Source organism: Dermochelys coriacea, chromosome 6 (genome assembly GCF_009764565.3).
Source record: "Dermochelys coriacea isolate rDerCor1 chromosome 6, rDerCor1.pri.v4, whole genome shotgun sequence".
Taxonomy (NCBI): domain Eukaryota; kingdom Metazoa; phylum Chordata; order Testudines; family Dermochelyidae; genus Dermochelys; species Dermochelys coriacea.
In genome coordinates, this window is record NC_050073.1 from 117,092,423 (window position 1) to 117,119,759 (window position 27,337).

Below are 27,337 nucleotides of genomic sequence, written 5' to 3' on the forward strand. Positions count from 1 at the left end.
GGACCTTTGGTCTGATCCAGTATGACTGCTCTTATGAGAGGAAAAGTTGACTTTTGGAGATGTTGTGGAGGAAAGAAGTGGCAAGTTTTAGACATGGCCTGGGTGTGTGGGTCAGAGGACAGGGCCACGTCAAAGAGGAAGCCAAGATTATGTTAGGAAGGATGATTGTGATAGAGAAAGTAGAGGTCTTTGGTGGGGAGGGAGAATAGGTCATGTTAAGTTTCATTTGACAGCTGGATATCCAGAAGGAAATGTCAGAAAGACAGAATGAGATTTTGGGTTTAGATAGACTCAGGGTCCAGAGGGTAGAGAAATTTTTGTGAATTATTAACATAAAGATGGTAATTGAGCTGCAATTATGGATGAGATTCACTCAGAGATAAGGTGTAGGAGGAGCAAAGAAAGGGGCTGAGGATGGAGACCTGCATATATTGCCTTGTCATCAGCAGACTCTTCCTGTGAATAAAGAATACTTTTCTGCATTTTGCAGGTTCCCTTTCTTAAGCCTGTGTTTGGTTGGGATTTACTTCCTTTAAAAAAAACTACATACCACCTTGTAAGTGGGTACTATCCCATTTAACAAATGGTCCTGAATGTAAGTATGCCAGAAAACTGGCAGATGAATTGAGTCAGATAATAAATGGCTGAATTTTTTTTATTTTATTTTTTTTGCCCAAGGATGTGGAAGCAGCAGTTCATAAAGAGCTTTCCCATATAAAGTTAGAAATCTATCATTCAGGGCTTGGCATTCACAGTCCGCTGCCTATAGGCCTGCCCAATGGGCCTCCTAGCTCAGCCTTTTTGTCTGCAAAATTGAGTGGGCAAGAAGAATGCAAGAGGAGAGGCCACCACCATGGAAAACAGGGAGAGAAGGTGGGGAAACAAGGAAAGACACAATGAGGGAAGGGAAGGATGGCAACACAGAATAGGAAGGATAAATTATAATGGCCTGTAAAGGGGATAGTGTTAGCTTTTGAAGTAAAAATGAGGGAAAGAGAGAAAACCAAATAAATAAAATAAATCAAGAGGGAATCTGGGAGAGAGGACAGAATTAAAGCAATTGAAAAAGGTAAAGAGAAATCAAGAAAAGACTTGACAAGCAGCAGTGTAATTAGTGACATTGATTTTATTTTTGCACAGTATGCTCTACATTTATTATGTTTCTGGGGAAAGTAGCTCACAGATCTGTTGATCTGCAAGTGGTAGAGAGATTGCGATGACAGAATGTTGTTGTTGAAATAACTGGTCTCTAATTGCTGCTTACTGCTGGGCCTATAGCACAGGGCCAAATTTTGCTGTGATTTACCTCCATGCAAGCCAACTATATCGGATGGACCTCCCTTCTGATCTCACTTACGCTGGCTGAATCATGAGTAACTTAATTCAAGTCAAAGGAGTTACACCAGCATAAAAGTGGTAGATCGTTAGAATCGGACCTAGAGACAACGGTGGGGTACACAGGGTGTAAGTTAGAACTTGGCATGAAGGCCACTAACTTGACATAAAATTCTAATGAAGACAAGGTAGTTTGTAGTTTTCACCCAAGTTAGCAGGTCAAATAAAGAATATGGGAGAGCCTAGGGTTTTACTTTGAGTTAAATATTAAGAGTTAAGAATACTCCTTTTTTTCCCAGTGAAGACAGCCTCCATTTTGTGGTCACAAGTTCATGACAGCTCCAACTCAGAACTAGTATCCCTGTTTTATGGCACCTCAGTAGACCAAAGTCCTTCCAGTTTTTTCTTAAGGATTGGGGTCCTCTGTGGACCAGAGGTCCTGACCATTTGCTGGATCAGAAACAATGCTATGGATCAGGTTACTACCAAGCTATTTAACCAAAAATCTTTCTTTGCCTGTTGGTCCCAGGAGAATCCAGTTTGAACTAGATTATGTGAACCTCTCCGGGGGGTAGCTTCAAAAGGCATCCCAAGTACCTCTTAGGACAGGGGTTCTCAACATTTTTTTTCTGAGGCCCCCCCCACCATACTATAAAAACCTGCATAGCCCTCCTGTGCCATGACAACTGGTTTTCTGCATCGAAAAGGTCATTGTTAAGAGGTAGCAAGCAGGGCAATTGTCCAGGACCTCACACCACAGGGGCACCATGAAGTTAAGTTGCTCAGGCTTCAGCTTCAGCCCTGGGTGATGGGGCTTTCTGCCCTGGGCCCTAGTGAGTCTAATGCTGGGCATGCTTGGCAAACCCCCTGAAACCTTCCCATGGCCTGCCAGGGGCCCCCAGACCCCTGGTTGAGAACCATTGTCCTAGGAAACCACATTCATATGTATTGTCCCAAACAGTTCTTTGAAGATCATAATTCTTCCCAAATATTGCATTAATCGTGTCTTCTTCCTAAAAAAGTTCCATACAGTCCCACAATAATACGTAAACCTTTGCATTTTAATACAATGAACTCCTAAACTACTTAAGCCTAATACAGTAGGGTTTAACTTAGTTCAGTAAGGTTTATCCAGTATTTTGTCATGTCTGTCATGCTATGTTCCCCTAGAACTTTATACTTAATTTCTTACGTCTTTAATTTGAGGAATGTAAAAGGTGTTGCCCTAGTTTAGAACCATGACAGTAATCAATTTAGCAAATAGTTTTGGAATAAAGCCTTCTCTTTTAGAATAACACTTATAAAATAATGTAGCAGTATGAATATATAATTTTAAGGTTAAGGGAAAAAATTGAAGCTTTTAATTTTACAATGTTTTTAATTTAGAAATGCAACTGAAAAATGAAACGTATGCATTCAGTGAGGAAGCTGTGCAGCACCTTGAAGATGCTGTTGAAGCTATTAAGAAACTGGTAACATAAAACCTGAAAGTATAAAGTATTTAGAGTCACTTGTACATGAGAAAGATTTACAGTGTGAAATTAATATTTTACTGTTGTATCGTAAGCAACTTTCTGCTCTGAAGGTCATATTCTCCCATCAGAGAAGGAAAGACAACTCCAGCTGAAGAAGTCAGTGGAAGCTGTGCATGCACTTTGCAATGTGCACAATTTGGCCCTAATAACATAAACCAACTAATCCAACCCTACCAAGATAAATCACACAGCCAGGGAAAATGTGGGATTCTGTTACTTTGGAGCAGGGGCAGATGTAAGCTCCCAATTCAATGGACCATATCCAACCCTGCTCCTGCTCCCTCTGCTCCACATCCAGCCCTGCTCCCCTTCTCATCTCCCCCCAGTATGTAAGGAAGTTGCCATTGCAGCCTGGAGTGGGCAGGAGCGTACTAATGAGGTACCCCTGCCCAGCAGCAATGGCACAGGCTCCCCCACTTTCCCCACACCACAGCTCCCTGCCAGGCTGGACAAGGAGAACAGTCTGACTTGCCCCTTCTGCCCCCACAGCTAAATCCTTAGTGCTCTCTGCTTATTCAAGGCTTCCTGTTGGTCCATGGCACTGAGAGGAGCTGTAGTGGGTTCTGACAGGAGGGCCAGGAAGGCAGAGTTGGACCTGGATGCTGGCCATGCTCCCCCCAAGCAGGAGTGCTCCCTGTCCACCCTCTATACCTTCCTGCTTGCTCGAGGCTTCCCACCGCTGCATGGCACTGAGAGGGGCTGCTGCAGGTTCTGGCAGGAGTAGGGATCTGGGTGCCGGTTGGGAGACATGAGATGCAGTCATGGAAGTGCCCATGTGGGCTCGATGTCTGTGGGTGCAGTTGCACCCATGGACCCTGACTAGAGTTGTCAGTGCTTTGGAGAACTTCCCTAGGATTAGGACCAGTCCACACTTTGCATAAGTGTATGCACTTGCACTGAAGTCAAGAGAGGAAAGATGCTCTTGTGATCAATGCAATGGACTGGGACTCCAGATCTGGGTTCCCAGCGCTCTCACAGATTTCCTGTTTTGGTTTAGAGCAAGTGATTTAGGCCCCAGTCTTGCAATGAGCTTGTGTAGGTGGAACCTCACTGAAATTAATGGGGCTCCACATGAGTGCCAAGTCTGCTTGTGAAGGGCTCTTTGGAGGATAAGAGTCTTATTCTTTCACTTAATCCCATCTGTATGAATGAGAAGAATACCTCTTTGTCTCATAGGGATATTGTGAGGATACATCCATTATTGATTGTGAGTTGCCCAGATGCTACAGTGATGAGCACTACATAGAAGCCTGTATTAAAAAATAAAGCAAATAAGTAATTTTGACCTAGGTATTTTTCCCTCTGACCCCAATGCACTCTTTCCTGGAGCAACTCTTAGTGTCTTTCACTACAGAGAGATGAGAACTCCCATGTGCATGGTTAGGGTGTCATCTGTGATATTTCTTAACTGGAAATGGCTGTTCTTAGATGATTGGCATCTGTCATAAGGACATGGTAGACATTTAAAGCCAAAGTGGTTTCAAATAAAATGCGTTTTAAAAAATCTCTTTAATTTATCTGCTGGTAAATGTAAATCTCTTATAAAACTCTCCTTTCCCACTTCACTACTATTCTAACTCACCTATTTCAACCCTCCTCTTCAGTAATTAATCATTAAGGCTGCAATTCTGTCATGGAGGTTGCAGAAGTCATGGATTCTGTGACTTTCCATGACTTTTGCGGCTGCTGTGGCTGACCCCAGGGCCAGCTGTTCGGGCGCCCTGCAGCCAGCCGCATTGGCTGCTGCTGGAGCAGCCCCGAGGCCAGCCCCACTGGCCGCTGCTTGGGAGGCCTCAAGCAACAGGCCCCAGGGAGTACCCGAGCAGCAGTCCTGGGGGCAGCGCTGGGGAGCGCCCAGACACCAGGACCTTGGAGTAGCCAGTGGCTGAGGACAGTCAGCCCCCTCGGCCAGTGCAGGGGCTAACCATTGGTCCCTGGGGCCCCCCAGAGCAACAGTGTTCTAGGGTTCCCCAGAGCAGCAGCACCCCATGGCCCCAGGAGCTGCTAAGTTTTAGTCAGGGGTATTTATATAGTAAAAGTCATGGACAGGTCACAGGCCATGAATTTTTGTTTATTGCCCATGACCTGTCCATGACTTTTACTAAAAATACCTGTGACTAAATCTTAGCCTTATTCATCTTATTAATCAGCTTACTCATGAGTTATTTTTATGTCACTAGCTCAGTTCAGTAAAAGTGTTTTTTCTTTTTCACTTTTACTGCTAGTTGAGTCTATAATTCCTCTCCAGTGAAACCTTCATATTTTCATTGTGTTTCTTGTATATTATTGCCAGCTCTTCAGTCTTTCTACACTTAAGGAGAGCAGTGTGTACTGGGTATAAGTGTAGGCATGTAGAATTGAGTATTTGAGGAATGGGCTTGGGCTACCTCTTTTCTTTCCATCTTGCTTAGGCTGGTGAAGATAGCCGTTAGCAAAACTGAAGGGAAGGCACAAAAAGGCAGGTCAGGCATTAGGCAACCATCTAATTGTCTTGTAGGCAACTGCCTAGGTCACCACTTATTTATGGATCAGCCACTCTTCCCCACCCACCTCCAGCTGGAAGCTGTATCAGCACAGCATTGATCCAACCCTTCCTCCCTCCCCCCCCATACAGTTTCAGGGGGTCTGCCCCTTTAAGGGCTCCTCTCAGCAGTGACTCCAGCCTAGCTTTGATGGGTGCCTATTTAAGGGTGCCTCCAACACACACACACACTAGTGGTTCATAGCCAGGAACTGACTCACCAGTGTGCCAGCCCAGGATTTGAGGGTTTTTTTCTGACATTTAAATAATGCCCCCCCCAACAGAAGCTAAGAGCCAGGATCTGCCCCAACAATGTTGTTCTGGCGCAGCTGCTCCCCCAAAACAGCTTTTAGAGTGGGGAGAGGGTCTGTCCCTTTAAGGACTGCCACACATGAGAAGCCTGGAGCTGCCACACCAATATGGCTCTGGCCAGCCCTCCATGGGACAAGGTTTTTTGGAGGGTAGAAGTGCCTAGGCTAGGGTAGCCATGTATAAAGGGGGAGAATTAAGAGTTTAGAAGCCTCAAAGCACTTTTTCACATATTGTTCTGTTAAGTGATTGGTGTTGAATCTAATCTTTACGTGATCATCTATTTGTTAATTGTCAGGAAAAATTAAGAAGACATACCCTTGAACTTCTAGAAGAGGAGACTATAAAAAATAGTAATCTCCGTTTAAAACTCCAGAATCTTCCAGAAATGGTTACCAAGGAGTTGGAAGGTAGTGTCAAATTAACCAACTCTGAGAATATAAGTGGGGAGACAAAATATATCCCTAAAGTAAGAGAATCGCAGCTGAGGACCTATAGTTGACAGTTCCTACAGTAATGCATTAAAGATTACAGAAAATAAGCCATATTCAGATTGTTGTTATACAGGTTTGTTTGTTATTTGCAACAACTGCACATGTTATATTTCTAGCTCTTGTTGCTGCGGCCCGTGAATCCAGTACTGCTAAGATAAATCAATTACAGACTGCACTGAAAAACATTACATGTGAAATCGAATCACTGAATCAGGAACAAATCCTTTGTGAAACACAGAATGCTGCTATGTGGTATGTATGTATTAGCTTCAAGGTTCAGTAAATCATATTGATAGAGTATTAAGGAGAAATGAAATGGAATCAGAGCCTGATGAACAGTGCTTGTCCCTCGCTTCTGCAGCGAGCTGCAAATCTTCCTAGGCAGCTCTTTGCTGCGGTAGCAGCCCTGCTTTTGAAGATCTTGTTTCTTGAGCTGCTGTCACTGCCTGAGTCTGATGCCATCTGCCCTTTGCTGTAATGATAGATTGGCTTATGGGAAAGTGACTGCGGATCTGGTTATGATGACAGCGGCAAGGGGAGAGCCTTCTGCCTGCAACAGTGAATGTCAGAGGACAGTCAGAAATAAGGATAGTTTTAAATTTGCAGCCCCAGATCACCACCTGTGAGAGAGAGCTCTGAGTTAGGTGTTTATGCTGAGATTGCCCCTCAAAGCATTAGGTCAGCACTGTGTCAGCATAACCTCCTAGTGTAGACACAACATACACTGACAGAAGGAGGAGTTCTGCCAGTATGGGAACACCACTTCTGCAAACAACATTAGTGATGCCAGTTTTCCTGTCAGCACAACTGCGTCTACGCTGGGGATTTTGTCAGCGTAGCTATCCTGGCTAGGAAGTGTGAAGTTTCCACATGCCTGAGTGACATAACTATATTGGTATAAACTTTAATTGTAGATCAGGCCAAAATCTCTGTAAACACCATCTCATGGAGATTCCTCTTCCACATTGCCCCATTAGGATGTAGGGGCATTTGCTTTGTCCATGCCAGATTTTATGTTCCTATCACTTTCTGCCAAGGAGCTAGAGTTGTTCAAAAAGAGATCATAGCGTAGTTTCTTACTGCAGGAAAACTGATATTTTTTTTCATTCCTTCTGTTCTGGAAAACAGTTCATCTATTTTTTTTATTAAACTTTCAGAAAATATTCACACCTGAAGAAGTAAAACATTGAGAATGTTATAAGCAACTGAAAACGAACCTTTAAAATGGACAGGCTTAGATAGACTTAATTACAGGCAATTCTGTATGCACTACTATACCTATATTTTATATCTATATGGTGCTATACTTATCAGAGTCATTAATGTATGCTTTACTTTATTGAAAGGTAGAAAATAAAGGTTCAGGTCTAGAGCTACGCTGCAGTGTTTTTACTGACTTCAGCAGGCTTTTTGGACCAGGACTTTAATCCTTATGGCAGGTATGCAGTATAATCTGTCTCTGATTTATTTTTGCCAGTAAGGAGCGAGAGTGGCTGTGGGTCCAGCATGAAGAAGCTGTAGCCTTATTGAACCAGCAGATGGCACAGAAAGCTAACACAAATATACTTTCAAATGAGTTTTGCAACAAAACAAGGGATGCAGAACAAGAAATAATCAACCTAACGAATGCTGTGCAAGAAGTGAAAGATGTTCTAGCTAAAGAAATAAAAATATTTAATGATGAAAAAGAAATGTGGGCTAGGAAGGTAAATATCATGCGCTGTACTCCAGACTCATAAACGTATACATGTTAATATATCTGCAAAACTGAAACGGTTTTAGGAATTATACTGAAATGTTGATGTTTGTTCAGTGCCTAGCACAATGGGGTCCTGGTCCATGAGTAGAGCTCCCTAGTACTATGATCATACAAATAATAAATCATAATAATATTTATGCTAAACATTTTACACAGTTTGCTCTCATGAAGTCAAATTATGTCTTCATACAAGTACAATAGAAAAGTGACTTCTAACAAACTCTTTATATTGAAGAGGGGGTGCAAAACACACACGTGATAGAATTTAAGAGAATATAAGAGTTTATATAATGTGTGTGTGTGTGTGTGTGTGTGTGTGTGTGTGTGTATATATATATATATATATAATATGCAATTTCTTATATTCTCTTAAATTGCCTATTGAATTCTGACTCCTTCTGTTTAATTACTTTAATATGAGGAGAAAGAAAGGAGAAAAATATCTTTATTTTATAGTTTTTATATTTTGTCTTTCTTACTTGATTTCTGTTTTGAAAAATGCCATAAAATACCTCTTAAAGGATGTTAGATTCTTTTAGTTTGACAAAAATATTTTTCTGTAGCCCAGTATTGCCAGGACCTAATGACATGCCTAATTTTACGCACTGTGAGTAGTCCTGTGTAAGTTAATGGGACTGTTTATAGCATATAAAACTAAGCATGTGCGTAAGTCTTTGCTGGGTCAGAGCCTAAATTAATACTGTATTTTAATGAATTATTAATAGGATTTTCCTGTAGGGTTTGTACACACAAATTATGGACAGTGCCCCTGTAGAAAGTTCTTTTCTTCTAGTATAATTTTTATTGAAAGTCTCCAGAGACTGCCCTATTTACAAATATAGAGACTTTCTACTTTAGTTAAGCAATACATCTTAGCTTGTAAAACTGGTTATATTTTTAAATGTAGAATGCAGAGATGAAAACAAAACTTGATCTTCAGAAGGCAAAAACTTCAGGAAAAAAAGATGAATTTGAAAAATTGTCCAAAAAGCTATCAGCTGTGCAGTCTGAGATAGCTCAAAATACAGCGGTAAGGACAAAATAGCTTCTCGCAATAGAGTTCTTATTTCAATGCAAATTTTTACTGTAAAGGGCATCAACTTTTAATTTAATAGCTAGACAAATTGGAGGGAGTTGAGAGAAGAGGGCTGGAGGGACCAGCTTCTATGAAGAAAGAATGAAAGAGCTAAGGACTTATCTACATGAGGAAAATTAACCGGCATTACTAACCAGTAATTATTCCATAATAAAGTCACTTATGTTCCGGAATAGAGTGTCCGCATGGGGGAATTATTCCAGTATTGCTATAGCACAGTGGTTCCCAAACTTGTTCCGCCGCGTGAGCAGGAAAAGCCCCTGGTAGGCCAGGCCGGTTTGTTTACCTGCTGCGTCCGCAGGTTTGGCCGATCGCTGCTCCAGGCCAAGGGTTCGCTGCTCCAGGCCAGTGTCAGCGCCGTTTCCAGCAGCTCCCATTGGCCTGGAGCAGCAAACTGCAGCCACTGGGAGCCGCGATCAGCCAAACCTGTGGACACAGCAGGTAAACAAACCTGCCCGGCCCGCCAGAGGTTTTCCCTGCACAAGTGGCGGAACAAGTTTGGGAACCACTGCTATAGCAGAATAATTGTTCTGCTATAGCTATGGCAGTCAGTTTTCCCATGCAGACATGCACTTTATATATGTGCAATAGCTCAGCTAGATGATGACACAGGCCCCAGTCTTATAACTGCCACCAGATGTTGCCCAAGCAGAGCCAGTTGCATGATCAAGGCTAACAAGGAGAATTGACAAATCGCAAATACTTGATGGCTAAAAATACCAAACAGGTAAAGGGGTTATTTAGTGTGGTCCGAGGTGGCATAACTAGGAGCAATGGGAAAAATAGAAAGGAGTACGCTTAATCTGAGTATCAGGAAAGGTATCTTGGCAATGAGATGTTTTAGAATATGAAATAATCAACCAAAGGAAGTGACGGAAGCCTCATTGCATAGGACTCAAAAGTAAGCTGGACAAAATAACGTAGCTGCATGAATAAAAACAATGTAGGGCATCTCAAGATCTGGGAAGTCAGAACTAATAGGTTGAAAAGGGTAATTGGGATTTCTATGCCTTCCACACAATACTGGCTACCATTTTTACCCCATATAGTCAAAAACAGTTTTCCCTTGTTTTTTCACAGGAATAACTTCTCAGTGTCTTCATCTGTCCTCTTACCCTATATCTTCACTGCAGAGGTAACTTGAGTTATATACACTTTAGTTAATTCATCTTGAGTTAGGCCGGTCTACACTTAAAATTTAGGTCAATGTAGATACAGTGCTCAGGGATGTGAAAAATCCACAGGTTGGCACAGCTAGGCTATCTCGCAATGTAGATGCAGCTAGGAATGTTTCCATCAACTCAGGCCTGGTGTGCGCTATGCAGTTAGTCAACGTAAGCTGCTTTGCATCAACCTAACTGTGGAAGTCTCTTCACTTAAATTTGGCTCCCGCTGAAGTTAGTGCCTCTGTGTGCCGATTTAGTAACATCACTACCCCCAACAGCATAGAGTCACAGTCAATGTAATTAGACCAACAGAGTGTCAGTGTAGACACTGGGTTGCTTACGTCGACTGTCACTTGCTTTAAGGAACCATCCCATGATGCCCCACACTGACAGTGCAATCGATATAAGCACTCCTGGTGAGGACTGCGTGCTGTCAACCCATGGAGCCAAGTGCGTATACACACAAGCGATTTAATAACTGCAGTGGCTGTATGCCAACATTAATTAGGTTGACATAATTTTGTAGTGCAGACATGGCCTTAGCTACCATTGCCTGGGGAGGTGATGTTTCTACAATGATGGAAAAATTCCTTCTGTTGCTGTAGGCTGCGAGCACACTATGGAGTTGTGCTGGCACAGCTATGTTGCTACAGGACCCTGTAGGGTAGACATGGTGAAATAACACATGAGCATCACAGAGTGATTGGATTAGCAGCTGATGGGTCGGTTTATACTTCCTGGTGGGTCAGCCAACTTGAGTTAAAAGCACTACTGCACTTGTTAAGGTTTTTGTGTGTGGACAGGTGTTGAGTTAGGGGCTAAACTAAAATTATAATTCAAGTTAACTCTGCAGTGAAGACAAGTTGGAGGATAGAGTTTGTAGCTCAAAGATCTTTAAATCTCTTTTGGTTACCACTGTGACTCGGTTTATTAACACTGTTAGTGATAAAATAGAGTAAATATAGAAAAGTACTGGCTTGACCAGTACCTTAAATATCTTTTTTTTTTGTATATTGGCTAATCGTTTTGTGTGTGACATTTCAGAATAAATATTAAAAAGTTACACAAAAATTGTGCAAAAATTACATGGTTTTTAAAAAAAGAAAAAGTAGCAGTAAATGAATAATGTGAATACTATTTATGGAATATTGTGTATCAGTACTAACTAAATAAATTAATTTTTAATAGACTATTTTTAATGAGAAAGTTCAGATAGCACGACTGAAAGAAAGAAACGAACAACTAATAATGGATTTAGAACTAAAAATAACGGAAAAGCTGGAACTCTGCAAAAGGAAGTAAGTGATTTGATTGTACTCTTTGCTAAACTTGTATCGGCATTTAATATTTCTATAATCTTTAAGGATTTAACAACAGTATTTGTTTGTAACCATCCAGATTTAATAAATTATTTAAATAATTAAATATATGGAATGGTAACTAACTTCAAGTCAGCTATTGTATTTATAAATGTAGCTTTGGTATCTAATCCGTGGACTGGTTGCACAATCTAGTGCTATTCCTGGGAATCAAACTACCCCTCTTTCTAAAATATTGCAGGTCACCTGTCAGTCTTTGTTTGTGTGATTGTTTATAAAGACAGAATGGCTGACTTAAATCAAAATAGCAATATTTTAGGAGCCAATCGAGTGTTCACTGAAGTCAGTGGGATTCTTTCCATTTACTTCAGTGGGCGCACACACACGAAAAGTAACTCAAATGATATATTGGTGAATTTGAGGTAGTTGCCATGGAATAAATATTCATATACAGTGTACATAGGGCTAGAATTGTGCCCAGGTGCTCCGCGTGTGTGGGCTGGGTAGGGTACACATCACCACCAATGCACTCTGTTGCCCCCCTGTGCAGCTACAATCCCTGTGCTCTGTAGGGCAGGGACACGCCCTCCAGGTACTCCCAAAGGTGAAAGACACCCCAAAGAGGCAGGGAGGAAGCTGAGCCATGGATTACTTTAAATGGTACTTCTGAGCTCATCATTTGGCTCCCAGATTACCCCGACTGAAGGGCGATAGTGAAATGTACACATTCTCAGTAATTTCTCTGAGCTTTTTAACAATTTTGAAATTAAGTAGTTTTTTAGTTGATGGAAAAATACAACATGGGAATTTTCTTCGCAAATCAGACTTCCAGTTGAAATCCAAGATCTTGCCTCCACCAGTGGCCAATACCCGATGCTTTGGAGGAAGGCAAGAGCACCTAACCATAGGGAAAATATTAATCCTGGGAGTTTATTGCCTTGAACCCTGAATTTTGACTACCCTTTTCCTAGCTGGCATGACTATGCGCATCTTTTCAAAATCCAGCTGCAGTCCAGTACCCAAACATGGCCCTGACCTGTCAACATTTATGTATATGCTTCATTTTACTACCATGAGTGTTGACTTCAGTGGGACTATTCATGCTAATAAATTGAAGCACATGTATACACGTTCACAGGCTCAGGGCCTTTGTGACATGCTGCAGTGAATTTCACTGGCTGGTATGACAAAAGCATTCCCTTTGTATGATTGTTATATTTTTATAGTCCCCAAACTGTGTGAGGTGCCTTTTTTGCTCTACATTTTCTTGCCAGTATCTCTAGCTCCACCTCATATTATATAATGGGCAAGGGCCTTAGTCAGTTAAGTTAAACTGAACACCTGCTGCAGTATGTTCCTTCTTTCCCTGTATTTGGCACAGATCCCAAAGCCCACGCCACATGAGGTTCTCAGGTTTCCACATTTCTTTGTTATGAAGCCACCAGTTTTTCTCCTCTTCCTTTCTTAAATTCTTTCCTCCTTTGTCAGATTTCTTCCTTCTCACATTTTTCCTCTAGCTAGGAGGATGGGCCAGCTGGCTCCTTGCTTGACCATGGTCAATCCTACATGAGGAGCAAGGAAAGTGAATAGCTGTCATGTTTCTCCTGCACTCTCTAAGACACGCAAGCACACAACGTCGATCAGAAGCAAAATGTATGAATTTGTTTTCAATTTGTATTCCGTTCACGAGACTGGTATCACTAGGTATGTCTACACTGCAGTCAAAGGTGTGATTGCAGCTTGGGTAGACCTCCTAGCTCTAATTTTGTGGCTAATTACAGTTTGGGTAAGCCTCCTTAGAACTAAATTGGTTAAAATTAGCTGTGAAGATTCAGCTGCATGGGCTTCAGTGCAAGCTAGCAACATGAGTAGATACCCAGGGTCTCCCGGCAATCTAGTGTAGCTCACACTGAAGTCTGTGCTGCCACATTTTCATTGCTATTTTTAGCAAGCTAGCTAGATCACAGCTAGTGCAGCTATGTCTACACATGCTGCTATCAGATCTCCGGTTGCAGTGTAGACATACCTTCTGTCGCTGGCTGGCTTTATCAGCTTCATAAGTTGTATATTAATCAGGTGAGTACCTGGGAAGCGCCCACTGCTGAGTTAAAAATCTCTGTATTTGATAAAATTCAAGGTGCATTCAAAAAATTGTATGTTGTGTTTACACTAAAGGTATGAGAATAAGACCATGTAATATTTAATGGGCTATTGGTCATAGTGTTTTGTTCATGTTCACACCTTAATATGTCTGCATTTGCTTTGCTTCATAGATATAGCCTCGATTCTGACCTCCTCCTTTTGCAATCAAAAATTGCCCAAGAAAGAGAGCATCTAAAGATTGATATAGCAAAGGTAAGAAGTAGAAGATTTTTTTTTTTTTACTACTTCATTGGTTTTTAAAATATATGAATATATATGAAATGTATGAGATCTTGGACCAAAGTTTATGAAAATGCCTAAAAAACTACACCAACAGCCAGCATTTCTCAAATGCAGCTACCAGTGGCTTTTCTTGCGGCCATGGCCTCCTGAGCTATGATTGGGGGGAGGGGGAGGGCAAAGCAGCAGCCCCCCCCCCATTGCTCTTGGATTAAATGCCTTGGTGTTGTCTGCTGGGGCTGCAAGCGGGTTGGGCCCTGCCCCCCTCTGGAGACAGCTGGGGCACAATGCTGGAGGAGCAGGCAACTGGTGAGTTCCCCCACCTTCCCAAGGGTGGTGGGGCTCAGGCTTTAGGTTTCACCCCTGGTGTGGCGTGGCAGCAGGCTCCGGCCACAGGGCTTCAGGCTTCAGCTCTGGACACACAGTTTCAGATTCCATCCCCACCCACAGAGCTTTGGGCTCTGGCCTCCCACTGTCTCCCCTGGACCCCTCCAACTCTGTCACCCCTGGCCCCTACTGCTTACCCCAACCCCCCATCTAGGGCTTAATTTGTTCACAGGCTTGCTGGGACTGAGTAAGCCTTCTGTGAAAAGTGGTACGTGTATGTTTGTTAATATCACTTTTTATAACAGCAATATAATATAACAGTTATATTGCTATAACTAGCTAGCAATAAATAGATTACAATGATTTGGACGTGTGTATGTGCATATTTATTTGTTTTTCCGAAAGCTAATTAAGTATTTTAGGAAAAAGTATGAGAGCAGCCACCAGCAAGAGTTGATGGCTGCACTCTGAGGCCACCAAAAAATTTGTCCTGAGAACCCCTCTAAACAGCCAACAGGAATCATGAATAAGGCTCAGTGTTTGTCACGGAAGTCATGGATTCTATGACCTCAGTGACTTCTGCAGCAGGTAGTGTGCCTGGCTCGGGGGGCTGCCTGAGCATCTCAGGCAGCCCCTGGGCCAGTTGCACCAGCTGCTGCTGGGGCAGTCTCACCCATCCCGCCCCCCAGCAGCAGGCATTTGGGTGTGGGGGAGGGCCTAGGGCTAGGGGTTCAGTTGCAGGGCAGTGCTTACTTAGGGCGGGCTCCCCGGCAGGGCTACAGGAACTCCCCTCCCTCAGCTCCTAGCTCCACATGCTGCCTCTGCCGGCAGGCACTGCCCCCGCAGCTCCCCTTGGCCATGGTTCCCAACCACTGGAAGCTGCAGAACCGGGGCTTGGGGTGGAGCAGAGGCAGCACATGGAGCTCAGGAGCCGGATAGGGAGCCTGCCCCAGCCTCGCCAACCCTCCCACCAAGAACCCACAATGCCCCCCCGGCTGTGCTCCCCACTCCCCAAGCACCCGCGGTGCCCCCCAGGCTATCTCCCCGAGGCGCGCCCACCCCCCCATCTTTTAGTCAGGGGTATAAAATAAAAGTCATGGACAGGTCATGGGCTGTGAATTGTTGTTTACTATCCATGACCTGTCCGTGACTTTTACTAAAAATACCTGTGACTAAAACGTAGCCTTAATCATGAACAGTTGGCCTTCTTTTACTTGTTCACATGATGGTGTGACCTTTGTAATTAGTTTTTGTATATAAGCCATTTTGGTTTATAGGACTATAAATACAGCGCAAATCTATTAGCCATAAATAACTGCAAAATATCTGTGATCTGATCTGTTAATAGGTATAATTTATATAAGCAGCATTATTTTATGTTGTAGTGTGTATGCAGAACATTTATTTCTTGATCAGAACTACTTTTTGTCACTTTTTTATTGTGTTATATTTACACTCTAGGTTAATATTCTAAAATTGGACTAATTTTTTTCAAGTAATCACTTGGGCCCAGAGGCTGCAAGTGGGTGAGCCATCACACTTGCACAGAGCCTCATTCACTGCAATTGTTTGCAAAAGTGGTGCCTGACAAGGCACAATCCTTGGCGTGTTCAGGGTTTAAATAACATTTTGTTTTATTTTGATACATGTTTGTTTCAGGGCACAGAAAACAAAGCTTTGGAATCAGACAATTTTTACAGCAGATGTTATTTTCGATGTATCCTGCTATAGCATTGGGTTTGAGTTGTTTACATAGGAGCAAAGTAATAAACTCTAAATAAGTGGGTCTCAGTGCACAAGAATCAATGACAAAAAGTGAAATATTATAACTGACCATGGTCTATAAATTGAGCATGTTTTCACCTTTTGGATTTTACTGCTGTTTCATCCTCTCTTTTTCAATACATGCCATTTCCTTAAAACAGCTCTGTAATGCGGCTGCTGCCCCAATCCTGCAGAACAGGGGTTAAAAGCCAGCCCTAGGAGAGGGCTAAGGCTGAGAGCCGATAAGAAAAGGCTGATTGGGAAAGCCGCCACAGCTGTGGGCAACTCAATCGGGGCCCAGCTGGCCCTTATAAGAGGGATGGGGGCCAAGAGCAGGAAGAGTCTTACTCTAGCCCTGGAGGGAGAAGGGCTGGCTGCCTGGGAGATGAAGGTGGCAGAGCAGAGCAGAGCAGAGCGGGGAAGGGGAAGGGGAAGGGGAAGGGGAGCTCCAGCTCCAGCTCCAGCTCCTGCCTGGTAAACCGCCAGGCTGCAGGCCTTGGTGAAGGCCTACGCAGGTATTGGGCTTGCAGAAGTGCAGCCCCGGGTTAGGCAGAGGCAGCTGATCCTACCCCCTTGCCTGTGATGAGTGGCCATTACAGACTGCAGTCTGCCCCAGTGAGCGGGGGCTATATGATGACTGGCAGTAGCCACTGAGGCAAGATGGGTTTAGAGGGTTGGGGGTTCCCCTGGGAAGGGAGACCCAGAGGGTGGGGTTACTGCTGGGGCAGAACCCCAGGGTAAAGGGCACCGGGGTCCAGCGGCAGGTGAGACACTGGACTGCAGAGGACGCTCCGGAGCTGGACATGAGCTAATTCCCAAGACCAGCAGGAGGCGTCGCACCGGTGAGGCATTGCCTCGCTACAGGCTCACTCTTAGGCAAATGAACTTATTTCTCTAGTAGCTATCATCAGGTAAAATTGAGGACCCAAATTCACTGGTACAGCTCTGGCAGTTTTTTTTTTTAATCACTCCCATGATTCAAAGTAGATATAAATGTGACTTAACCAGCCAGTTAAATTGGGTTTGTGGCTTTTGTCTGTAGCTGGAGCAGCACAAAACAGTCAGAGTGGACTGTTGACCATTTCCTAGGGTCTGTTCCAAAGAAGCCGTGCTACAATAGAGCTGAAGATTTGGGTGAAACAATAGATGAGGGTTATTGCATCTCCCAGGTTGTGATATTTTCTTGGGGTGCCCAAAACTGAGAGTCACCTTGTTACCCACTGCTTCCAGTGAGAGGGAGTCTAAATTGTAATAACTGAGTGTCAGCTCCCTTACACTGCCAGCCTGTCAGCCACTCAAGCATTCTTCTCTGGGCTTATGCCAGCCCTAACTTTGACTTGCAGATTAATACTAGATGCAACCCAGTCCCTGAGCTCCTCTGAAATGTCCCCCAGTAGTACCTGGCTTCTGTCATGGGACACTCTCAGAAATTACCAGGTAAGCTATCTCCAAGGGAACAGTATACATGCAGCTTGACTGGTACAAATCAGGATGCAGTCATAGATTCATAGATATTAAGGTCAGAAGGGACCATTCTGATCATCTAGTCCAACCTCCTGCACAGCGCAGGCCACAGAATCTCACCCACCCGCTCCTACGAAAAACCTCACCTATGTCTGAGCTATTGAAGTCCTCAAATTGTGGTTTAAAGACTTCAAGGAGCAGAGACGCCTCCCTCAAGTGACCCGTGCCCCATGCTACAGAGGAAGGCGAAAAACCTCCAGGGCCTCTCCAATCTGCCCTGGAGGAAAATTCCTTCCTGACCCCAAATATGGCGATCAGCTAAACCCTGAGCATATGGGCAAGATTCACCAGCCAGATACTACAGAAAATTCTTTCCTGGGTAACTCAGATCTCATCCATCTAATATCCCATCTCAGGGGATTAGTCCTATTTACCCTGAATATTTAAAGATCAATTACTTACCAAAATCACATTATCCCATCATACCATCTCCTCCATAAGCTTATTGAGTAGAATCTTAAAACCAGATAGATCTTTTGCCCCCACTGCTTCCCTTGGAAGGCTATTCCAAAACTTCACTCCTCTGATGGTTAGAAACCTTCGTCTGATTTCAAGTCTAAACTTCCTGGTGGCCAGTTTATACCCATTTGTTCTTGTGTCCACATTGGTGCTGAGGTTAAATAATTCCTCTCCCTCTCCTGTATTTATCCCTCTGATATATTTATAGAGAGCAATCATATCTCCCCTCAACCTTCTTTTAGTTAGGCTAAACAAGCCAAGCTCCTTAAGTCTCTTTTCATAAGACAAGTTTTCGATTCCTTGGATCATCCTAGTAGCCCTTTTCTGAACCTGCTCCAGTTTGAATTCATCCTTTTTAAACATGGGAGACCAGAACTGCACACAGTATTCTAGGTGAGGTCTCACCAGTGCCTTGTATAATGGTACTAAAACCTCTTTATCCCTACTGGAAATGCCTCTCCTGATGCATCCCAAAACCGCATTAGCTTTTTTCACAGCCGTATCACATTGGCAGCTCATAGTCATCCTATGATCAACCAATACTCCAAGGTCCTTCTCCTCTTCCGTTACTTCTAACTGATGCGTCCCCAACTTATAACTAAAATTCTTGTTATTAATCCCTAAATGCATAACCTTACACTTCTCACTATTAAATTTCATCCTATTACTATTACTCCAGTTTACAAGGTCATCCAGATCCGCCTGTATAATATCCCGATCCTTCTCTGAATTGGCAATACCTCCCAGCTTTGTATCATCTGCAAACTTTATTAGCACACTCCCACTTTTTGTGCCAAGGTCAGTAATAAAAAGATTAAATAAGATTGGTCCCAAAACCGATCCCTGAGGAACTCCACTGGTAACCTCCCTCCAACCTGACAGTTCGCCTTTCAGTAGGACCTGTTGCAGTCTCCCCTTTAACCAATTCCTTATCCACCTTTTGATGTTCATATTGATCCCCATCTTCTCCAATTTAACTAATAATTCCCCATGTGGCACGGTATCAAATGCCTTACTGAAATCTAGGTAAATTAGATCCACTGCATTTCCTTTATCTAAAAAATCTGTTACTTTTTCAAAAAAGGAGATTAGGTTGGTTTGGCACGATCTACCTTTTGTAAAACCATGTTGTATTTTGTCCCATTTACCATTGACTTCAATGTCCTTAACTAATTTCTACTTCAAAATTTTTTCCAGGACCTTGCATACTACAGATGTCAAACTAACTGGCCTGTAGTTACCCGGATCACTTTTTTTTCCTTTCTTAAAAATAGGAACTATATTAGCAATTCTCCAATCATTCGGTACTACTCCTGAGTTTACAGATTCATTAAAAATTCTTGCTAATGGGCTTGCAATTTCAGGTGCTAATTCCTTTAATATTCTTGGATGAAGATTATCTGGGCCCCCCGATTTAGTCCCATTAAGCTGTTTGAGTTTCGCTTCTACCTCAGATATGGTAATATCTGCCTCCAAATCCTCCTTCCCATTTGTCATGCTACCATTATCCCCAAGATCCTCTTTAGCCTTATTAAAGACTGAGGCAAAGTATTTGTTTAGATATTGGGCCATGCCTAGAATATCTTTAACCTCCACTTCATCCTCAGTGTTTAGCGGCCCCACTTCTTCTTTCTTAGTTTTCTTCTTATTTATATGGCTATAGAACCTTTTACTATTGGTTTTAATTCCCTTTGCAAGGTCCAACTCTACTTGACTTTTAGCCTCTCTCACTTTATCCCTACATGTTCTGACCTCAATTTAGGTAGCTTTCCTTGCTGATCCCTCCCATCTTCCACTCCCTGTATGCTTTCTGCTTCTTCTTAATATCCTCTCTAAGATGCTTGCTCATCCAGCTTGGTCTACAACTCCTTCCTATGAATTTTTTCCCCTTTCTTGGGATACAGGCTTCCGATAGCTTGTGCAGCTTTGATTTAAAGTAATCCCAGGCCTCCTCTGCCTTTAGATTCATGAGTTCTTCAGTCCAATCCGCTTCCCTAACTAATTTCCTTAATTTTTGAAAGGCAGCCCTTTTGAAATCAAAAACTCTAGTTGCAGATTTATTTTTGTTAATCCTTGGTTTAGTTTGAACTGAATTAGCTCATGATCACTTGAGCCAAGATTATCCCCTACAACCATTTCTTCTATGAGGTCCTCGCTACTCACCAAAATTAAATCTCAAATGGCATCCCCTCTGGTCGGTTCAGCAACTACTTGATGAAGGAATCCATAAGCTATCGCATCTAGGAAAATCTGAGCCCTATTATTATTACTAGCACTGGTCCTCCAGTCTATATCTTGGAAGTTAGTCTCCCATGATCACGCAGTTTCCATTAGTATTTACTTTATTAAAAACATTAAAAAGGGCTCTAGCCATATCCAAATTAGATCCCGGAGGTCTATAGGACACCCCAAGCACTATCGTAGGAGAGGCTTTACTAGTTATCTTCCCCAATGTAAGTTTTGCCCAGACGGACTCTGTCTTATCCATTGCATCGCTTCTTATTTCTTTACATTCTACCTCATCATTGATATACAATGCTACTCCACCACCTTTACCTTTGTTTCTGTCTTTCCTAAACAGCACATACCCTTCAATACCTGTAGTCCAGTCATGACTACTATTTCACCATGTTTCTATTATCCCTATAATATCTGGTTTCACTTCCTGCACCAGTAGCTCTTGTTCCTCCATTTTGTTATCTAGGCTCCTCGCATTGGTGTACAAACATCTTAATTTTTGCAGTTTGGCCTCGCTCACATTTTGTACCCTATTAGGCACAGTCATTCTACAACCAGTATAACCTATTAGACTAGTATCCACACCGCCCTCGCTCCTTATATACATTCTCCTGTCCACGGCTGTATCCTTTCTTACTTCGTCTTCTTCCCTCTCAATGCTAAAATCCGGCGTGGAGATTACCTGGACATCTCCCAACCATCTCCCCCAAATTCCTAGTTTAAAGCTCTCTTTATCACTTGTGCCAGCCTTGATCCTAGAAGTCTATTTCCTTCCCTACTCAGATGAAGTCCATCCCGAGAGAACTGATCTCTGTCCGTGAATGCCTCCCAGTGGCCATACATCCCAAAGCCCTCCTTATAGCACCACTGCCTAAGCCATCTGTTGACAGTCATAATCTTGTCACACCTTTGTTGCCATTCTCTAGGAACAGGAAGGATCCCACTAAAGATCACCTGAGCCTCAATTTCCTTAAGCGTCTTCCCCTGCCTAGCATAGTCTCCCTTAATACTTTCCAGCGAGAATCTAGCTGTATCATTTGTTCCCACATGAAGGATAATTAGGGGATTCTTTCCCGCTCCCTTTAGGATCTTTTTCAACCTCAGGTCTACATCCCGTATCTTAGCACCCGGAAGACAGCACACCCTTCTATTCTCTGGATCAGCTCTAGTTACAGGCCTGTCTATTCTTCTCAATAAAGAGTCCCCGATCACATAGACCTGCCTCTTCCTGGTGACAGTGCTATTCTCCACTGTTCCCTCTGGCTGCAAGTTCTTTCCATTCCTATTTTCCCTTATAATCCTCTTCAACCCATCCTGTATCCCCCTGGGGCTCATATTTGGTGTAGTCTCCCTTGACTCTTCCCCTTTTCCTATAGGACTAGCCTCTCTTCTCTTCAACAAGTACCTACTAAGCCCCTTCTTCATTTTCCAACTCTGCAAACCTGTTCCTAAACTCTATTTCTCCTTCACTAGCCCATCTTTTCCTCTGCCTGGTTCTTTTAGTCACATGCTTCCACTGACCACTTTCGTCACCCAGTCTCCCCTCAAAATTCCCCAGCCCTGCTTCCATCTGTGAGTCTGAGCTTTTCCCTTCAGATACCTCATATCTTTGCTCCATCATCTGCTCAAACCCCTTCCTAAACTCAACCGGACTTGCCACCTGCATCTCCAAACCTCGGATCTTTTCCACCATCAGCTCTATCAGATGGCATTTCATGCAGAAAAAACTCTTACCAGGTCCACCCTCCAGGATCATGTACATGCCATAGCTTCCACATCCAGTCATCCTCAATGTGTCTTCCACTACAGGAGTCACTCCCACAGCTACCTCCATATCTGTCATCGCCTTCCCACCTAAGTCCTGTTAATCTGGGAAACACAAGTCACACCAAAAAGACCACCCCCCCCCAGCAAAAGCAAACTCCAAACAAGCACCACAATACAAATTCCTATGCTGAGCTGTATTTGTAAAGAAATAGTCATAAGTGTATTATCAAAGATTAAGATTTAAGAGATACTGAGTCAGGATGATGCAAACATAAATGGTTACATAAAAAAACAAGTATAATACACTTCTTATAGTCTTAACTTTAACAGCCTCAACATCTGTCTGGAAGCAGCTTTATCTCACACAAAGCTTTCTTCCAACATCACTAACCAATATGGCTAGGATCCAACTTTCATGAATGCAAAAAGGGCTGTTCTCTTGCCTTCCTCTTATATGCCAAAGACCGCTGTTTTTGTCCCCATAGTCCCCCCCTGAGGTTCTCTTCCTGGGATGCTGGCTCCCAGGTGTCTTCACATACTCCTGCTTAGTCTGCAGGCAGATTTGGCTTTCTTTGTGTTGGCTTATCATGCTTAATCTACACAGTCAACAGAGAGACAGGTGGCTCAATGTCCTTTGTCTGACCCCAAACCTGGTTGTCAGCTCTATCTTGGACACCAATTTTGGGACATATACACAGCTCCTTAAATAGTATCTGTACATACATCTTATAACAATTATGAAGATCAGTATGTTATAGACTTTGCTAGCTGGTACTGAGGGATTCTTAGGGTCACACAGGGGTGCTGTGAAGTTTAATTAATGTAAAAGTCTCTCATATTTTCTGATGGAAGGTGATGTGGTAGTGCAAAGTATTATTACTATGACTATTAGATATATGTAAAATAGACTGGGGATTAGAATGAATATTTAGTAACTATCTTTGGTCTTTATTTCTAGACTAAGGAAGAATTAAGTACAGCTGAAGGCCTGAACAGAAAACTTAAACATGAAAATAAATTTATAAGTAACCAGTATCGATTATTACTTGTGGAAGAGGAACACTTACATGCAAAAAGGGACGAGGCAGCAACGGAGTAGGTTTAAACTGTCGATTTCTTAATTCTGAGAATTAAAAAGGTCGTAGAGCAGTTTTTAAACTAAGAGCTGAGGGAAAGCTGACAGGTGTGGAGGAGCATATGGTTTGGACAGAGATGTCCAGTAGGGGAGGATTAATATTAGTGGAGATTCTCTGTATCTTAGTAAGGTGGAGAGGATGGAATATGATAAAATACAGGTAGGATCGGATAAGAAAACAGCCAAATGAAAAAGAGTCCCATTCAGTTATTTCACATAATGACAGACAGCTAAAAAGTGACAATTTTTTAAGTGCTTATATACAAATGCTAGAAGTCTAAATACTAAGATGAGTAAACTTGAGTGCCTTGTATTAAATGAGGATATTGACGTAATAGGCATCACCAAAACTTTGTGGAATGAGGATGGTCAATGAGACACAATAGTAACAGAGTACAAAATATATCAGAAAGACAGAATAGGTCATACTGGTCAAGGAGTGGCACTATATGTGAACAAAAGTGTAGAGTCAAATAAAGTAAAAATCATAAATGAACCAAATGGTACCATGGTACTATGGATAGTAATTCCATGCTTGAATAATAAGAATATAGCAGTAGAGATATACTACTGATCAGGATGGTGATAGAGACTGTGAAATGCTCAGGGATATTAGAAAAGCTATACAAATAAACTCAGTAATAATGGGGAATTTCACCTATCCCCATATTAACTGGGTACATATCACTGACAGGTTCCCCAGGGCATAACCTGAAAGTGGGGTATCACTGAGCCCTCTGTCAAAACAGCCTGGGCTCCCTCTCACACTGTGATGCGATGCCAAGCCAGGTCCTGCACTTACACAGACACCCGCAGACAGGGACACATGCAGCTGAGTTACATGAATGCTTCTCCTAGCCACTCATGAACCAACAATAGAGAGGCTCCAGCCAATTCCGCACAGCTCCCCAGCCTGACCAGTGTAAGTTTGTTACCCAGTTTGCCACTTCTACAAAGGAAAGCGGACATGTGCCAGCTTTTGTGCACTGAGCAGATTCCCCAAGCACTTCAAGCAAAATGCACTGTTTTAGGTAAAGTATAAAACAGATTTATTAACTACAGAAAGATAGATTTTAAGTGATTATAAGTAATAAACATACGGAACAAAGTTGGTTACCTAAGAAATAAAAATAAAATCACAATCTGAGTTCTATAAATTAGACAGGATTTCAATCAAGCCATGTCTTACCCTGATGGTATAGTTCCTTAATACAAAACCTGGGATTCTCCTTTCCAGCCTGGGACTGCCTCCCCAGTTCAGTCTTTGTTCTCCAGGCATGTTTTCAAGTGTTGAGTTGTGGGGGGAGTGAGGACAAATTATGATGTCACTTCCCCTCTTTTATAGTTCTTCCAGCTTACTGGAAAGATCTTTTGCTATGAGGTGAGTCAAGCGGTCTCCATTGTCTACGTGCTCTCTCTCAGAGGCCCCCATTGTATACAGTTCCTGGGGTAGTCCTTGTGAGTGTGTATTCCTCTTCATGGGCCATTATCAGTGTCTGGCTGCTTCCTTGTTGTACCTGAAAGGCTGGTTGTGGGTGTTCCCAACCTTGCAACATATTTCAGTAACACACACCTAGCAAAACTTCATAACTTCCCATACAATGATAGCACATACAATCCAACACGGTATTAATGTTCAACAGATCAAGACTTTTAAAATAATACCTCACAAGGCATGCTTTGTACAAATCATATCATAATCACAAAACTATGGTAAATATGGGGGTGCCAGGGTGTTGCTTTGGGGTACAGAGGGTCACAGTCACCTCAGGATGGGATGCAGAGATAAACTTTCTTGACACTTTACATGACTGCTTCTTGGAGCAGCATATTCCTGGAACCCACAAAAGGAGAGGCAATTCTTGATTTAGTCATAAGTGGAGCACAGGATCTGGTTCAAGAGATGAATATAGCTGAACCGCTTGGTAATAGTGACCATGACGTAAGAAAATGTAACATTCCTAGGGGGAGGGGGACACCAAAGCAGCCCATCACAGTAATATTTAATTTCAGAAAGGGGAGCTACATAAAAATGAAGAATTTAGTTAACAGAAATTAAAAAGTACAGTGCCAAAAGTGAAATCCTGGCAAGCTGCATGGAAACTTTTTAAAAACACCGTAATAGAGGCTCATTTTAAATGAAAACCTGTAATTAAAAAACATAGTAAGAGGACCAAAAAAGTGCCACCATGGCTAAACAGCCAAGTAAAAGAAGCAGTTAGAGGCAAAAAGGCATCCTGTAAAAAGTGGAAGTTAAATTCTATTGAGGAAAGTGGAAAGAAGCATAAACTCTCTGGCAAGTGAAGTGTAAAAATATAATTAAGAAGGCTAAAAAAGAATTTGAAGAGCAGCTAGCCAAAGACTCAAAAAGTAACAGCCAAAAAAAAAAAGTGCATCCGAAGCAGGAAACCTGCTAAACCAACAGTGGGGCCATTGGATGATCGAGATGCTAAAGGAGCACTCAAGAAAGATAAGGCCATTGTGGAGAAACTAAATAAATTCTTTGCATCGGTCTTCGTAGCTGAGGATGTGAGGGAGATTCTCACACCTGAGCCATTCTTTTTAGGAAACAAATCTGAGGAACTGTCCCAGATTGAGGTGTCATTAGAGGAGGTTTTGAACAAATTGATAAATTAAACAGTAATAAATCACCAAGACCAGATGGTATTCACCCAAGCATTCTAAAGGAACTCAAATGGGAAATTGCAGAACTACTAACTGTAGTCTGTAACCTATCATTTAAATCAGCTTCTGTACCAAATGACTGGAGGATAGCTAATGTGATACCAATTTTTAAAAGGGCTCCAGAGGCAATCCCTGCAATTACAAGACAGTAAGCCTCACTTCTTTACTGTAGTTGCAATCAATTTGCCTAGTGCTGAACAGAATTATCAGACAGATAAATGAACATGATTTGTTAGGGAAGAGTCAGCATGGTTTTTATACAGGGAAATCATGCCTCACCAATCTACTAAAATTCTTTGAGGGGGTCAACAAGTATGTGGACAAAGGTGATCCAGTGGATAGAGTGTACTTAGATTTTCAGAAAGCCTTTGACAAGGTCCCTCACAAAAGGCTCTTAAGCAAAGTAAGTAGTTATGGGATAAGAAGGACGTTACTCTCATGGATCAATAACTGGTTAAAAGATAGGAAGCAAAGGGTAAGAATAAATGGTTAGTTTTCAGAATGGAGAGAGGTAAATAGTGGTGTCCCCCAGGGGTCTGTAGTGGGACCAGGACTGTTCAACATATTCATAAATGATCTGGAAAAGGAGGTAAACAGTGAGGTGGCAAATTTGCTGATGATACAAAACTACTCAAGATAGTTAAGTCCAAAGCAGACTGCGAAGAGTTACAAAGTTGATCTCACAAAACTGGGCAACAAAATGGCAGATGAAATTCAATGTTGATAAATTCAAAGTAATGCACATTGGAAAACATAATTCCAACTATGCATATAAAATGATGGGGTCTAAATTAGCTGTTACCACTCAAAAAAGAGATCTTGGAGTCATTGTGGATAGTTCTCTGAAAACATCCACTTCATGTACAGCGGCAGTCAAAAAAACCAATCGAATGTTGGGAATCGTTAGGAAAGGGATAGATAAAACAGAAAATATCATGTTACCGCTATATAAATCCATGGTATGCCCACATCTTGAATACTGCGTGCAGATCTTGTTGCCCATCATGATTGATGTGGAGAAGGTAAATAAGGAAGTGTTGTTTACTCCTTCTCATAACACAAGAATTAATGGTCACCAAACAATAGCCAGCAGGTTTAAAACAAACAAAAGAAAGTATTTCTTCACACAATGCACAGTCAGTCGGTGGAACTCTTTGCCAGAGTACGTTGTGAAGGCCAAGAATATAACAGGGTTCAAAAAAGAATTAGATAGGTTCTTGGAGGATAGGTCCATCAATGGCTATTAGCCAGGATGGGTAGGAATGCACAACCATTCTCTAAGTGTCCCTATCCTCTGTTTGCAAGAAGCTGGGAATGGGCGATGGGATGGATCACTCAATGATTATCTGTTCACGTTCATTCCCTCTGAAGCACCTGGCATTAGCCACTGTTGGAAGACAGTATACTGGGCTAGATGGATCATTGGTCTGACCCACTATGGCCACTCTTTCGTCCTGATTTTTAGAGAATGCAGTTTTATTTCTGAAGCTTTTCTTTTTGAAGAGTAAAATCACTTCTTTTT

At 42.4% G+C, this 27,337-nt stretch overlaps 1 protein-coding gene and 1 long non-coding RNA gene across 6 annotated transcripts in view; one reads left to right on the plus strand and one right to left on the minus strand.

Annotated features, from left to right (window-relative positions):
- LOC119857608 (coiled-coil domain-containing protein 175-like) overlaps positions 1–27,337 on the plus strand; it is a 51,647-nt gene that overhangs the window by 4,489 nt on the left and 19,821 nt on the right. For 3 of the 5 annotated variants that reach the window (XM_038406777.2, XM_043516359.1, XM_038406776.2), the window contains exons 2-7: positions 6,311–6,446; positions 7,672–7,900; positions 8,861–8,983; positions 11,404–11,513; positions 13,808–13,889; positions 22,954–23,090. In XM_038406777.2, coding sequence (XP_038262705.1) covers positions 6,311–6,446; positions 7,672–7,900; positions 8,861–8,983; positions 11,404–11,513; positions 13,808–13,889; positions 22,954–23,090 — 817 coding nt within the window. Of the gene's footprint in view, positions 1–2,721; positions 2,808–5,998; positions 6,111–6,310; positions 6,447–7,671; positions 7,901–8,860; positions 8,984–11,403; positions 11,514–13,807; positions 13,890–22,953; positions 23,091–27,337 lie in introns of all 5 variants that reach the window. The other 2 variants (XM_038406779.2, XM_038406778.2) reach the window with 2 other exon arrangements.
- LOC122460582 lies at positions 18,412–26,350 on the minus strand. The gene is made up of 3 exons (XR_006281983.1): positions 25,846–26,350; positions 21,736–21,738; positions 18,412–18,424 (listed from the first exon to the last, which is right to left on the minus strand). It is a non-coding gene; the product is annotated as an uncharacterized LOC122460582 (long non-coding RNA).